Source organism: Stigmatopora nigra, chromosome 9 (genome assembly GCF_051989575.1).
Source record: "Stigmatopora nigra isolate UIUO_SnigA chromosome 9, RoL_Snig_1.1, whole genome shotgun sequence".
Classification (NCBI taxonomy): Eukaryota; Metazoa; Chordata; class Actinopteri; order Syngnathiformes; family Syngnathidae; genus Stigmatopora; species Stigmatopora nigra.
This window is the reverse complement of record NC_135516.1, coordinates 6,776,029-6,792,420: the sequence shown is the minus strand read 5'-3', so window position 1 is coordinate 6,792,420 and position 16,392 is coordinate 6,776,029. Positions and strand designations below refer to the sequence as shown.

The 16,392-nt window shown below is 39.7% G+C and overlaps 2 protein-coding genes across 2 annotated transcripts in view; one reads left to right on the top strand and one right to left on the bottom strand.

Annotated features, from left to right (window-relative positions):
- The first annotated feature begins 295 nt into the window (after nt 1-295).
- Nucleotides 296-1,664, top strand: cebpd (CCAAT enhancer binding protein delta). The gene has a single exon (XM_077724594.1). It carries the CDS (start codon nt 445-447, stop codon nt 1,303-1,305), a length of 861 nt encoding a protein of 286 aa, XP_077580720.1. The 5' UTR covers nt 296-444; the 3' UTR covers nt 1,306-1,664.
- Nucleotides 1,665-1,681: 17 nt separating this feature from the next.
- The window catches only part of spidr (scaffold protein involved in DNA repair), a 30,050-nt gene continuing 15,339 nt past the window's right edge, over nt 1,682-16,392 (bottom strand). Inside the window, exons 11-20 of the mRNA XM_077724593.1 lie at nt 11,729-11,887; nt 8,432-8,522; nt 7,652-7,780; nt 7,507-7,566; nt 6,293-6,491; nt 5,048-5,191; nt 3,607-3,700; nt 3,431-3,539; nt 2,853-2,912; nt 1,682-2,077 (exon numbers count right to left, since the gene is read on the bottom strand). Coding sequence (XP_077580719.1) covers nt 1,958-2,077; nt 2,853-2,912; nt 3,431-3,539; nt 3,607-3,700; nt 5,048-5,191; nt 6,293-6,491; nt 7,507-7,566; nt 7,652-7,780; nt 8,432-8,522; nt 11,729-11,887 — 1,165 coding nt within the window. The 3' untranslated portion in view covers nt 1,682-1,957. The remainder of the gene's footprint in view (nt 2,078-2,852; nt 2,913-3,430; nt 3,540-3,606; nt 3,701-5,047; nt 5,192-6,292; nt 6,492-7,506; nt 7,567-7,651; nt 7,781-8,431; nt 8,523-11,728; nt 11,888-16,392) is intronic.

The following is a 16,392-nucleotide window of genomic DNA, read 5'->3' as shown; positions in this document are numbered from 1 at the left end:
AGGGGACTCCTGTGGGGGTCCATCGAGGGGGGTTGTTTTTGGCCCCACCAGCAGCAGCAGCAACACCCCCCAGTTAGATTAATATCAGCTGTCCAAGGGCCAGAATTCATCATGATCCAGTATGTAAACAACTCAGAGGGCCATTCATGTAGTCGTAGTAAAAAAAAGACCACGCCCCCTGTTCCCTTCGAATGGGAAGTTACCGGTTGTCACGTGACCCAACTCCCAACTTGACTGGCCCGACAGAGGGAGGGTGCGCGTGACGTCAAGACGAAACGATACAAAACAGTGCGCCAAAGTTAGCCGCAAGTCAGAAGCGTCAATTTGACAAGGCGTGCATAAAGCGTCCTGACCGTCAGTAATCCAGGATCAGGAAGTCCATCCTTGCATCTAGATCATCAAACCGAATCAATAAATACCGCGTGGAAGCAACCAGCAGAGTTCATGTGCGACATATACAGCTTGGATCCTCACGGGGTGTCTCCACCATGCAACATGAGTTGGGCGATGGAGCCTGCTAACTTCTACGAGAGTGCCAAGCTCGGGGGTCCGCCGGTTGGGCCATGCAAACCGAGCGTCCGAGCCGAGGATGGCGCGACCACCATGGTGGAGTTGACGGCCCCGGCTATGTACGATGACGAGAGCGCCATCGACTTCAGCCAGTACATCGAGTCCATGACGTCGGTGCCTAACTTAGAGCTGTGCAACGACGAACTCTTCCTCGACCTCTTCAACACGGTCAAGCAGGAGAAGGCGGAGCTGTACGTTGCGCAGGGGGCATTGCACCCCACCTGCCCTAACCCCAACACCTACGTCGTGGAGAGGAGATCGGAACCAGGATTGCTGGACAACAAGGGTCCTTTCGGGGCTGCCATCAAGCAGGAATCCGACTGGAGCGACAGTGATGTGTCTTCATCGCTGCCGTGTCAGATTGAAACCTGCGCACAGACCTCCGTCAGCCTCCCCACGGGGCAACCGACACCGCCCACCACCCCGGAGCCTGTTTCAGCTAAGGGTTCACCGCGCAAGTCTGGCCGGGAGAAGTCGAAGAAGGCGGTGGATAGGTTCAGCATGGAGTACCGACAACGGCGAGAGAGGAATAACATCGCCGTTCGGAAAAGCAGGGACAAGGCCAAGATGCGCAACATGGAGATGCAACAAAAACTGCTTGAGTTGAGCTCCGAGAACGACAGACTGCACAAAACAATCGAGCAGCTCACCAGAGAGCTCGGGGGTCTGCGAGAGTTCTTCAAGCAGATGCCCAGCGCCTCCTATGCGGGGGGCGCCAACGTGGAGTGTCGGTGACCAGGTGTCGCCCCCCAGCACACTGCCAAATCCTAACAAACCTTTTGAAGACATACCTCAAAGACAATTTTGTTCTTTACCATCTGTACCAGATGTATTTTAAGCTTACCATAATGGCACTGGAAAATGTGTTGCTGCCATATTTTTCGTGGGATTTATTGTTCTCTTCTTCTACTATTAAATTATTTTACCACTGCATTTACATGATGTTATACATACCTGCCACGGTACGTTTTATAATTCCACAATTTGTATAAGAGCCAGAGCATGATCCTTTTCTAAAGTTTGTATGGAAAATTCTATGGATTCTATAATAATAATAATAAAATAAAATAAAAAAAACAACTGTAAAAGATGCATACTGCTTGTCGGCTAGTTCAATTTCATCCAAAACTACTTTTTATTTTACATTTTAAATAAACGTGTGACAAGGGAAGCAATGAAGATGCACTGGATGGAGCACGTGGGCGGCTTTGACAGGCTTAGTGCTATTGGTCCATGCAGGCCTGTCAACTGCCACTCACCACTAACACAAACACCACTTCGTCTTCCGGTTTCTTCTACAGCGTGCTCGCCACATGCAGTCACCATGAGGCCTTGAAAAGGGGGACGGGGGGCACTCGACCAAAAAAAAAAAAAACAGAAAGGAAGCTCAGAGGCATATTTCTTCTAAGCTGATCCACAGTGAAGGTCTCCTGGTGACCACGCGAACATAAAGTGTAAGGGGGCCCACTTCTTTCCCCAACACACTGGATACCTCATACTCTGGATGCTGAAAACACAAAAATGCAAGATATGATTGGAACTACATTCTTGAAGCTGTAATTACCTTTATTAGTAAACTAACAGCATTTGTACGAAAAAAAAAAAACCTAAATAGCCCTCATTAGCTGGCATTGGTAAATACCCCCTATCCAAAATACAAGAAATTCATATAAATATCCTCAAAATAAAAACACCAATCACACCTAACTACACTCAAGAAAAACACAAAACAATTGTCTTCTCATGCAAAATTGCAATAAGTCAACTAATGGAATCTTTTTGGATTTATGATTCATATTGATGCGATCAAACATGACATTAAAAACATTTTTTTTTAAAAGTGTGAATCCAGTGGTTGCTGTCAGTAAAGACATTTAGGAACCATATATTTTTTTCAAAACGTGACTGCATATTGATCATCACTAATGTGTACAAACAGGAAATGTACAGTATGTACATTCTGATCATCATCACCATCATAATTGCTTTCATGCAAACTGCTACTGTATATCGCGTATGTGTCCTTCGCTGCCCCTCATATACTCAACCGAACTTTTAAAACAAACACTTATTTTTAATTAACTATTCAAGGAGATTAAATCAATTACATAACCATAAAAAAAGTAGTGAAGTCCTCTATGTATCACAAATAGCCAATAACAACACCATTCATCACTAGATGTGATTTTGCAGAAGATGAATGCGGCGTAATCAAAGTTCCCGCCTCAGCCTTATATTATGTAACACAGTATAAAGTTAAAAAATCAACAAACAAAACTTACCAGTGTTTTATTCTCCACAACAGCCATGTCAAGAAGAGACTTGATGGTATTTTGCTGCAGCTGTGTAGTGGGAAGGGGGATAAAGGTGTGTTGACATTAATGTTGCTAATAATCCTCTTAAGGTTGTAAATTAAAACTAATGACAGACCACTAATGTGCACCAGATGCTGGATGACACATTGACCTGACGTTTAAATAATATATAGTGCGTATCAGTACAGAGTGCGGTGATGGTTTTATCACTTTGGAAGACTGATTACAAAGTTACACAATAACATTATATTGTACAGGCCTGTATATATTAAAAACCATTATTTCATTATCTTCCTAAATAGGTATATATTCCAAATTCAAAGTATAATTGGTGCAAAGCCAAATACATAAAGGCACTTTACTTAGAGAGTAACATGTGTAAAATGGACAGTCAGTCAAATAGATAATCTTTGAATATTTTAGTAGTCTGAAATATTGTGTAATTTGATTTGAGGTTTGCTTACTTTTTAGGAATTCTTATTCACATAAACTAACTCAACTCGCACCACTCTGGGGGATTTACAGAAATATAAGAAACAACTCACCTTAACCTTTATGGTGCAATTGGGTAAAGAAGGAGAGCCTAGGAAGACTTCCATTTGCACTTGGATGATTGGCTTGTCTACTGTAGACTTGCACGAGCTGCAATAGAACCTTTAGCAAAAACCAGTTGAGTCAACAAAAATGGCAATGAAGTTGCTCTGTTGTATTGAAAATTTACCCCAGTAGAGGAATGGTCTCCAATTTGTTGCTTTCACAGTGGTTGCACACAGGCCAGGAGTAAGATGCAGTCTCATCCACGCCAATAATCACACCTGTAAAACAAAATTGCAATTTGGCATTGACAAAGTAGTGTTAAAATGAATTGCTGAGTCTTGTGGATTTCTCTGAGTCTTTAAATAAATGTATTCTTCAAAAAAAAAAAGAAAAAGTCCGGTTTATAATAAAGGAATTGGCATGTCCCCACATAACCCCAAGTGCAAAAATGCATGTAATGTATGCACCCTCAGAAAAAATGGAAAAAATATGTCCTAATATCAGGTTGATCAATGGGTGAAAAAATAGGATAAACAAGTCTGTCTTCACATGAATTTAGGGTTTAGCTTTTTGGTTGAACTCAGCTAATGTGAATGTGAACGGAGTATGGAGTCAAAGATGTGATGATTGACACACCATTTTACTAAATATAAACAAGCCTTCAAAACTCAATCAGTAACATTAAGTTAGAACTAATGAGGTCCAGACAATGGTGTTGACGACTGACTTGTAACTGGGTGGACATGACAACCATGACAGGATGTATGAAAAAGTCTTCCAGGCATCATTAAACAGGAAATCAGGCAACCTGAATGAAACTGAACTGTTAACCTTTTAGGGAAAGTCCCATTGTTTTTACTCCAAATGTACTAACTGTTGAGTAAGAGTTGGCCAAATGAATCTTCAATGAAATTAGGAATTCTACCCATAATGCCTATACCTACACCATCTATTATCGGTGGAGTACAATATACCTTTTAATTTGGAATATTGGCTACGAAAACATGTGCGAAAGAATTTATTGCTGCGTTCAGCTTTACTTACTGATTTTTTTAAACTGTAATCTTAGATGGAGATGAGACATAACACAGAAACACATTTGACAGAAAAAAAAGGTTGATGCACATTCCGGGCGCTTTCTCCACTCATCAATTCCACCAGATACCATTCACACTTGAGCGCTAAAGATAATGTTGTATTTATTTTCTCGGCCACCTGAGCAAACATGTATGGACAGAAGAAGCGAGAGGGGTTGCGGGTGTGCACTTTGCCCCTCAACTGTGACATGCACAAGTTAACAGATGCAGATTATCTGATTTAGATTTTTTTCTTCTTCTATTAGCCACATTTTCACAGTTGGAAAGAATAAAAAAAAAAAACCCACTTCGCACTGATGGCTTGGATGCCATGTTCATGAGGCAAATTAAGATGCCGTTTTGTTGGTTTCTAGCAAACATAAAAATTGGTTGGACTTGTGGTGAAAAATGGAATGCAACTTTTGGCCCTTGAGGCAGTTAGAGTAAAATGACCAATTAACGTGTTTTTACTGAAGCAAACTCAAAGACCTTAACTGCCCAGTAATCTATTCCCCTGTGAGAGAAACAAGCATGGTGGGTGGGACAGACCTGTGAAAGAGCAGAGCGAATTGGGCGTGATCTCTACATCGAGTAGATCCAGTTTCGCTGGTTGGGCCGGGGGCTCCTGCATCAAGTGAGAGACTGCGGAGTCCATAACATCGATGATGGAATGTTCCTCACATAGCAGGACACCTAAATGCAATAAAGAATTGCAATTGACGTGATAGGCAAACTGGCATAAAAATGCCAAATCCTTAAAATTATTTCAGTAAAGCTGCCCATTTATAGTCTAATGTGAATTACATTAAAACAAATGGAATGAATGACTAAATCTGCTGGGGGGAGGAATTTATTTTTATGTAGGAATACATTGTAAAACATTAACTCACTGTCTGCCATTGACAGTGATCGGGGTCCAGTCAAAATGGATTTAATGGCAACCTATGAGTTCAATATTGAAGCAACCATATTTTTTTTAAATCAAACCATTGACTAATGGTGAAATGATAATTAATAGCTAGAAAATACAATATCTGTTTGTAGCTTTGCTATAATTGGGGGCATTTTGGGGTCACTTTCTTTTGAAATTGGGTCAATTAATGTTGATTTGTGTCACTTCCTAATCATATCAGGATTCATTCCTCAATGGAAAGTCCTTATATTGCTGTCAATGCCATCAACGTACATGGAAGTCAATGGCATGAACGTATATGAGTCATTGGCATCACTTACCCCAACATACTTTCTGTAACCCTAACCCAAGTCGTGACAATAACCCTATAGTTGAAAATGATTTTTATAGGATGGAAACTTTGCATTTCATGCATAGCTTCCATCAATATTTCACTGATACATACTTGGATTCGCATAAAAAATGTGGAGTGATCAATAGGTCGCCTAAGTCTAAGAAACTTGTGGCGAGACTCTTTGCTAAAAAGACAGATAGACTGTTTACAGGCCTTTGGTTAGCAAGAGCAGAGTTCAAATGGGCTCAGCAGTTAAAATGCAAATGATAGCATCTTTAGTATGGTTGTGGATTATTACAGGTACAACCTGTTATTCTTACTCAAAGGACAAGAGAGTTGCTTATTTGTCTCCAGCGAACAGTGAAAAAAATCAGGGCATGATGCCTATCAGAGTGGATTTATACTGTATGGTTCAAGAGATATTTTTGATTCTTCCAAGTTTGTATGTTTTTGATATCCATTTTGGTATTGTCAAGTGATAGCAGGTCTAAAATATAGCCTGATAATGTAGATTGAAAAACAAAACAAACATTTGATGGGCTATTACCGTGTTCCTTGATGACATCTGTGAATGACAAGCAGCATGCAACAGGATTATTCAGTGCTTGTTGGACATGGGAATTGAGCCCACAGGAGTTGTTCACATGCAGTGAAACTGTTCGCCTGCAGGTCTTGCCGGGCAAGGCCTCCTGCAGGCTCTGGTCTGTTAACACCAACCAAACCTCACGTTGACCTATATCGCCGCTCTAAGGGTACAAAAAGAAGCTTAAGTTTAAACTAGAAAGAAACATGCAAGAAGGGAAAAATTGGATAATGTCAGCTCTTCCATTAAAGTCTGTAATTGCTTTAACTCAACGGCATGATTCACTTATCCCGTTAAACACACAGCAGCACTTTTTCAATGCAGTCACATTCACACGTCTAATCGGCGAGGCAGTGCGCAAAGTCCACCTGCAGCTGATATCTCATCTTGGTCAAAGTTTAAAGGTTTAACCAATCAATGGCCAAGCCTTGCGCACATTATCACTCGGGATGATATGAGCTCTTTTCTTAACGTCAGAGGCCAATCTTATCAGTTTGGAGGTCAAATAAGCTGACAAAAAAAGTTAGTTTGAACTGCGTCTAGCATCCTATTTGCTTTAAATTTGCTTTAGTAAACTGCCCCTTGCACCCCCATTTCTATGGACCTTCCTCAAACTTTTACGCCACACAAAAATTTAGCCTGTTCACATTATGACTTCAAATTTGGCATGATTTATGTGAATTCCTGAGTGGACATTTATAAGCATACTAGCCTCAGAATTAGCTTGGTTTAAACTAAAATGCACACATTTCTTGTTCTTTCGTAGGAATGGAGCCTTGAGACATCTTTGTGTCATGACAGACATGTCCAGCAAACTTCCTGTTACTAAATAAGATTGGATGTAGGAGGAAACCTTTAATGAACAGGCCCTTTATTCCATGGCAAATCCGTATTAAGAACATTCATTCATTTTCAAAACCGCTTATCCTCACAAGGGTCGCGGGGTGTGCTGGGGCCTATCATAGCTAACTATGGGAGCCAGGTGTGATACACCCTGAATTGGTGGCCAGCCAATCACAGGGCGCAAGTAGACGGACGGCCATTCACAGAACAAATACACCTATAAACATAATTTGCTGATATGATTGAAGTGTGTTTCCATGTTTTTTTCTTCTGTTTGAACAAGACCACATGAAAGCGACTTGTCACATTCCTACAGCAAGAGAAAACAAACTTACCTGAATTTTCTTGTAAATAACAGTGGCAAAAAAACTGCAACAACTTGTTTTGTGGTCACTCTGCAGATGAAAAAAAATGTTTAAGGATTTTGGCAATTGAATAGCTGATGTTTTCACATTTTTGTACACAAGAAAAGCGCCTCACTTGCAAAATGTCTTGCAGCATTTGCCTTTTGGGTGGAAGGTGCACCAGGGACTCGCTTGGACCTTCTTCTAAAGGTTCAATTGAGTTCTCTTGACCTGACAGGACGTAGCAGAAGCTTGGGGGACGGCTCTGGGATAATACCAGGAAATTTATGATGAGCTTCTCTCAAAGTCATTGCATTCAATGAAGGTGAGCTCAAACATAATTGGTGGCTTTGTATTTTTATGCAGCAAAATTGCAAATTTTGGGTATTAGTGTATGTATACTGTGCTTTGATACTGCTATTACCATACATATGCATTTCTTGTCAATCATTTTGTGTCTATTCATGAGATTATTCAAAAACCTTTGCAGCTATGAATGTGAAATAGACATTACGTGGAAGGGATGACAGGGATGAGTTCTAGCAAGTTGTATCCAGATTCATGGTGGGCTATATAGAATGGATAGCTATTATGGTTTTTGCTGGTGGGTTGTGGTGGAGAGACCCCAACAGCTCAACAATATATCTCTCTGACTTAATCCAAAAACAATGGCTTCCTTTGAAAACTTTCAAGCAAAAGTTATTGTGGAAAATTTGAATTAAAACATGACTTTGGCAGATGTATAGCACTCTGCATAGATACAAACGGTGGTGATGTTTGCATCCTCATCCATGCCTGCTTTATATTTGCTGCCTTGATGTCTTACTTTCACAATCTTAGGCTGATTGTTTTTGCATAATGTTTGTTGCAAAACTGGACTGTGCAATAATGTGTCAAGCAAGGGCTCAAAACTTACACTGGCCATACTTGGCGTGTTCCCATGGCACTCAAGGGAAAGCTTCGGTGGGGGCCATAGACTGTCCATCAAGCTGAAAAGACTGGAGCGCCTGAGAGTTAGAAACAATGTAGAAACAAGAGTGAGAGGAGGGTGGTGCAAATGGTGGGGGGGATTGTTGCTGAATAATGGACTTCAGTGGAACTTTGGCAAGCAGTTTCACTTCCACTAAGCACAAGAAAGGCAAAACATTTTTAACCACTTCTGACTGTCCATGCTGCTAGTTACCTTTACATAAAATTTAATGCAGCTGGTCCCCAACCACCGGTCGGCGAGCCACCTGGTATCGGTCCGTCAAAAAAATAACTATTAACGTTTTCAATCTCAGTTTAGGGCAGAAAACAACAAAACTACGATTTCAGGGCTAGTGCTGACAGTTGTTGTTAACCCTGAAGCTATCGGGATTTGTAAGAGCATTTTCCTTTCTTTTTATTTGTAGAAACTTTTTTTCTTTTTGTTTCTATTTAAAAATTCCCTATTTATAGTTTCAGGTTGTCTCAGGAAACATGACTGGGGCTTGGGACATCTGGCTCCCTCAATGTGTTAATATTTGGTAAATAAAGATATTTGATTACTCAAATCACTCCTGTGGTGCTATAGTAGTGAATCTGTCAGTCTATAAATGAATGTCAAACTAAATTATTAACCCAGATTGTGAGGTTTTCAAAATTTCAGGAGGATACAGAGGTGGTCCACAACAAAATTGCATGATAATATGTTTAAATGGTCTCAAATTTAACACTTAATGATCAGTACACACACGTTTAGAAAAGGTTATACATTTGTAATGCAGGATTAATCTGAATCCCACCAATGAAGGAAAACTAATGTTTGCACATGCTCCACATGCTGTCAAACCGAAACTTGAAGAAGTGTCGGAGCGGAGAATAGAAAAAATAAATCGTATGAGTACATGGAAGTCGGTACATCCTGCTCATTCATTTGTGTGGTGTGCAGTCTTATCAGCGACTTAGTCAGCCTTGCGATCACAGGCGTCCTTTGTCCAGAACTGGTTCTGCCGCTCATTCGGGTCCAGTGAGACTGCTTGAAAATGACTAACAATACATGAAGCCACACTTGTGAGGTTCATCTTCTAGCAATTTCGTGTTTTGCATAACAAAAATGTCTTTTTCTACAGTCACCAGGCTGCAAAGCTGACTGGCTATAAATGGGTTTGACTTTTTGTTATTTTTGATCCATGAAACGCACGTCAAACTGTGCTTGACATATATTTCAAGGAGAGAAAATATGACCTCCTGCGAAGGGAACATGAGTAAGCCGCATTGCGAGGAACGGTGCCAAAGAGGCCTCGTGCCTTGCTTTTACGACGCCTCACACTTGACATTTGAACAAAATATGCATCTTCAACTTTCAGGGGGATTTTTAGTCGAGCCATTTAAAGAATAATAAAAAGAAAAGTTTGGAATCCAATATATATATAAAACTATAGATAATAGATTACAATATTAAGATGCTTTTCAATTACAATTTTCCCCCCAACATTGTATTAAACACAGTAAAACGACTATGATAGAGATTCATATTTTTAAGGAATATTATATTTCTTATGACAAGGGAATTTGGTGTTTACATTTGTTAAACATCAATTTTTTTCAGAAGATAATTGTTTTAATAGCGCAACAATTGTCTCTTGGTTCTAAAAAAGCAGTTTGTAATTTCTAAAAGATGAATCTATTTATAATACTTTGACCTAGAACGTTTTGGAGAAAAAATTAATTACATTGTCCCAAAGCAAACATTTTTCCTTCACATAAGTCACACTAGTAATGTGGCTGATCTTACACATAATGAGTGATCGTTAATGTAAAGATTTTAATGCTTTCTTCAAAGCTAGTGTGTAATATTGAGGTTGTTCACTTTGGTATAAAATTACATAATGTTTAAGACTATCCATGAGGTGAAGCAAAGTGTAATTATTAAGAACTGATTGCTTTAATGTATTAATATTAAACAATTCTGCATTTCAGCAACGTTAACAACGTGTTTACGGATGTCTCCATGTGTTGCGGTTAAAGCTATACTTATATGCAAGTTAGGAATGTTAAAATTTGACTCAAAGCCTTGCTTGTATGGTTAATAAATGGCAACTGTTTAACTTTGGAACATTCATTCATCCACTCATTTTCTACAGTGTTTGTCCTCGTTAGAGTCATGTGTGAATTGTAGCCAATCTGAGTTGAGGTGGGGTAGTTCCTAGACTCAAAACAGCCAATTAGATCGACACAGGAAGTCAAATATAAAAATCAAAAGATGTTCTTTCCATTTTTATTCTTTTTGGAGTCGTTTATACTCACAAAGGTCAATTTATTTGAATAAATATTCTATTGTAGCCAAAATAAATAAAATTGACAGACTAAATTAAATAAGACAAGCATTCATACACTCATACAGACATGGATAATTTAATGTCTTAACTGACAGATATAAAATGTATTATCTTGGAATGTGAACCAAATAAAGCATTTTAAGAACAGACAGACAACCAGAACTAAAATTTGAACTGAGGCAGACGTGTTATGCAATGGGCCACTATAACTTCTGACTCTAAAGATTAAATGTCTTTTGCAAAAATGTTTTTTAAACCGGAATGATGTTAAACCTTGAAGGTTTTGCACTTTTAAAAAAACAGAATACATTTAAGTGTTACAAAAAACCCCTAAAAACTCAAATGTCAAGCGCTAAATCAAAAAAGTTCCTCAAAGAATATGAAAAGCCTCATGAAGCAAACCCAATGCCACAGCCAACGAAAGCTATCAACTTGGCCCAAGTTACAACCACTGACGATGGACTCATCCATCACTGAGTACTTCGAGGAACATTATCGTCTGCGCACATAAATATATCTGTGAAATGTTCTCGTGTCAATTCTTCAAACTGCTAATCTGAGAATATGACCTAGGTGGCTAATATGAACACTCGTGAGTGTGCATCTTCAATATCCCCTTACATATAAACACAGGAGTATAACTTGCAGAGCAACATAACAAGTTTCATGAGCGCTCTCTGATTGCAAAGGGCATAATATATGACGTACAGACTGACAAAGACTGTGTGTGACAAAGTGTGCTCAAACATGTGGTCCTCCTCACTTATTGACAAGTTATAAATCCTTTGTATTTGTAATTTTCTTTTCTAGAGCGATAATCGATTCAGATAGATATGATGACAATAGTTCCATTAAAAGCTTATGGACATGGTCATTATGTGGATCTTTGTCTGCAATTCAAAAAATCTCACCTTTCACGAGTGACACGCTGGACCACCTTGACGCTTCGGAGCAAGCAGATCCGCCCACACCACACCAGGCTGTACTTGACTAAATCGTCCCAGCAGGTCAGTGGGTGAAGCTGTACCACACTGAACATCCCAAAACTGTCCTGGACCAGCAAACAAAGCCTGAGAATGACAAGCATAACACACCTTAATTAGCATGTTCAGCCATGTAAAAGAAAAATTAAGATAATTTTCTGTTTTGGGAAAACAAAAACAAAAAAGAACAGGATTACTCTGTTGGTGGAATGGGAACAGTACTTTGATGAGGAACACTCCAGAATGTTCATAATAGCCAAGATATTAGGCTGATCATTCTAATACTGTTTGAGGTTATGAAGAACTGACACATTCATTGATTTACTGAAACGCTTTGTCCTCATTAGGGTCGCGGGAGGTGCTGGAGCCTATCCCAGCTGACTCTGCAGGCAGGGGACACCCTGAATAGGTGGCCAGCTGATTGCAGGGCACAATGAGATGGACAACCATGCACACTAACACCCATCAGCCTACCATGCATGCTTTTGGAATGTGGGGACTACCCAGAGAAAACCCAGGCAGGCCCGTGGAGAACATCCAAACTCCACACACGTGGACAGACCTGGATTTGAACCCAGGACCTCTGGCCACTGCACCTTTAATGATTGTTGTAAAAACCTGTATCACAAAAATGTTAACAATCACCTGTCTGACAAAAATGTTAACAGTGCCGTTTTTCCTGCTTTCTATGATTTAGCCGAAAATGCATTTGCTTTTCAATGATGCCAAATTAACATTTCAGCATGGACAGGAGTGCTCAAAGCATCACCCCATTGTATTGCAATTCCTCAGTGTTAACCCAAGTCGCATTCTTAGAATGGCACAACTAAAAAAAGCGTTATCCAGCAATAACGCAGTAGAAAAGGTGTCTTGATGACATGCTGCGTTTATGCTGGTGACTGGTTTCACTGGCTGCTGCTGACAGAAATGACCTTTGGCCTAAAAACACACACGCTTAAGTGTTGTGTATTCATGAGCTGGAACCGCGACAGGCCCTTGGTATCTATCTCTGGCAGTCAAGTCCAGACACGGGCTTAACCGCACCAACTCGCAGGAGTAAACAGTGGAGGTTAAATCCCCCGCTGAGACGAGTGAGGGAAGAGGAGTAGAACACTGGGGAAAAAAGGGAGGGAGGACCCATCAGAGGGCCAGTCATGTATGTGCATGCTTGTGAAAAATTCCAGGCAACGAGAAAGTTTGGAGGTGGTTTTGGACCTAATTGGGACTATAAACGTTCACGCTGGTAAACATGAGGTCGATCTTATGTTTGTTCATCTAGAAATAGATGTCAAACCAACATTCTCCACATCGTATCGGACGCCAGTATTTTAACCAAGGTTATTCCTAATCGTTTGCATTAATGCAACATCTAAATTCATCTTTGAAGAGACAACATATGAATTGACTTGTGGTTCAGGTCAGAATTAACAGACCCCACCCAGTCTGGGACTAATTTTTGAAAATGTGTCACTGACAGAACATGGCTTAGACCACATGAGTAAACCATTGGGATCATTTCTGGTCATTCCAAACACAAAAATACGAATGTTTTGTTGTGGTAAAAAACAGAACATTTTGTTTCCCATAAAACAAATTGCTAAGCTAATGTCTAAAGTTCCGTATTCCCAAAATTGAAGAAGATAAAAAAATGACCACTTATTCAGTGGCACTAACAGAGTATAGCATAAGCGCTGCCACCAAGACAGAGAATGCCTTTATAAGTGCTTTCTTTTTAGGAATAGCAGTGAATGATTAGTGATCAAATTTTAGTGCCATTAACAACGATAGACATCTAGCAGTTAGATTATCCTAACTGGTTTTAGGGATCCCAATTGTAATGACTTGCATGATGATGTCTACTGCTGTCAAAGACAGGCAATGTGTTGAAAAAATGATTGGTAAGCTTTTCGTCACATTCATAGATCTCTGTTGAGGCTCACTTGTGGCAATTCATGCCATGCTGAAATCATTTACACTTGATGCCGATTCGAACTCCCAGTTTTATGGAAATTCTGGTAAAACTCCCAATTTGAATAGCTACAATGGCATTTCAAATTTTATGATATATTATAATAGTGCAACTTTCCAAAGCAACCCCTTAAAAGGGATATACTGAGTCACTTTTCATTTGCATTTTTTAACTTTAAATGTACTTATAAAAGTTGAAAAGACATTTCCCCCCTGAAATAATCCTTAACGAGAAATGTTTACAGTATTCACTGCAGTTAGAGCCAAATGTGGTTAAAACAAACATTTTATTTTGCCTGTGCTGCAGCTTGTCTCAACTTGAAGTCAAAAACAAAATATCTGATCTAACACTTGATAGACAACAAAAACGGGTGGTAGTACCAGCTAGACATAAACGAGAAGCCTCCTTCTTTTGGCCGTTCACAGGCTGGCTTCCTCATGTCCTCTTTCAGTCAGAGACTGTTTTGAGGAATTTGTTATTGTGAGCAAGCACAGAATTCTTAGCAGCACAACTTTTCTTCCAGGAACCGCTATCCACTTTCTCTGTGTGCATATAGCCGCACACACAAACACAGTCACAGCAAGCACAAGCACATTACTTGGCAACGCGCGAAGTAAGTGACCCACGCTTTTAAGAATACAGCCGAGAGCTCTCATTGGTGTGTTGGTGTGTGTGTGTTGGAGGGGGGGTTTGGGGTTCAGGCAGGATTCCTCTGCAAGGAGGCTGATAAACATGGCTGAAACAGGATCTTTGGAGCACATTGTGTTCCTTCACCACTGCAGAATATAAAGACTTCTCACTTCCTGCAAACAGTTAACCTTCATGTTTATTCTACTCAAATTTTACAGGAACTCGCCATCTTCTCCAGGCGTAAATATCGCCCTCATCTTCCCTCTCCTGGGTGTGTTAACAACAAAAGTATCAAAAACATTGTGAGCGCAGAAGTGAGTCATTGAGGCTAGGGACCCGCCATGAGAGGCACAAAGTGTCCTTGTCGTCACACTATAAAAGGACCACCATGCAGAGGCTAGTTTAACTTTTTTTTTTTTTTTTTTAACTTTACTAACATCCTGGAAAAGTACTATGGACAACATAATGAGCTATGAGGTTATACACACTATTTATTTATACAAGGGGCGGTACTTTAAAATGCTAAATCAAGGTTAATTAGAAAATAATTGATAAAATGAAGACATATTAATCACGTCTGAATTCCAAACAGCAAAGAAATGTTTTCAGGAGATGATTTCCCAGTACATCGACTACATTGATAAGTACATCAGAGCTTGGCTGATGGTTATAGAAAAGGATAAATATATAAAGAATAAAATACTGAAAACTCCCATTTACCTGTTTTTGGGGGATTTATATCAAGCGAAGGGTAACTATTTTCACTGTATGGACAGAATTTAAAGTATTTACATTTGTATATATACATTATATTATGATATTAATACATTTGGCATGCTTACAGCTGTAATATTTCATAAATTTACATTTTTTGATCATTATACTTGTGTACTTCTATATCTGTATAGGCGCAAAAACATACATTGTGGTAGTTATAATGGGGGTGATCATACTTCACGTTTTTTTGTTTTTCTACATTAACTGCGGTATTTGAAGGATTACTGTGTTTTCCTCAGATGGTTAGGTTAACTCAATCTATGGGGGGCTACATACAAGTCTTTTTCTTACATGGAGCACTGGCAGCCTATGTTGACAGTCAGTAGGTTAGGCAGTTTAACTTCACTATGAAAATCTAAAATATTTAGGACAGTTGTTTGAAAATGCTTGGAAATACTTCCGTGATGTAGAATAAACGTTTTTGTTTTCCCGCTGTGCTAGTCCAAGGTAGTCCAATTGGCATAAATATTTTTTTTTCTAAATGATTGTAGTGGCCACAATTGCTCTTATAAGAAAATCAGCAGGGTTCAAATCGAATCTTTTAAAACTTACACAAGAAGAAAATCCTACATCCAGACGCAATCCCTTCTGTTCTCAGCAGAGTTAAATAACCCGATTACCAAGTAGTGAAAGGCCACCATTAAATGTCTCAGCTGATTTTCTTTTTTTTTTATCAATTTTTTTCAACCCAGAGTAAAAGCAGCATAACAAAACTTCTCTTTCATTAAAAACCACTACTACAAATGTCATTAAGCAAAGGGAATACAGTATATATATAAAGTGTGGGTCAAGATCCGGTCGCTTGGCAAATATATAACAATGAGCAGTCTGGGAAATATACTGTAGTCACTGTTATCAGTATGCCCCACCTCTGTCCCGTAACTACAAATTCAATCTGTTGACAACAATTAAGTACGGAGGCGCGAAAAAGAAGGGAGGAGGAAGTCTTTCCAACTCGGAAGGGCGGCTTTTGTTTACCAGCCACAGTGGAAGCATGGTAGGAGCAAGTGTCGAATTACAACCTTAAAACAAGCTCGATGCATGTCAGCTGACCTGCCGTCATTGGATGGTGGCGGCCGCTACCCACGCCAGGCCCTGTTCTGACCAAACCCAAAGCTACAACCATTATTTTATTACTTAGTGAAGGACAAAACAACAAGTGTGGGGAGGGCCAGGCAACTAAAGGTCACAACGGATTAAGCTCATTCACTAATTC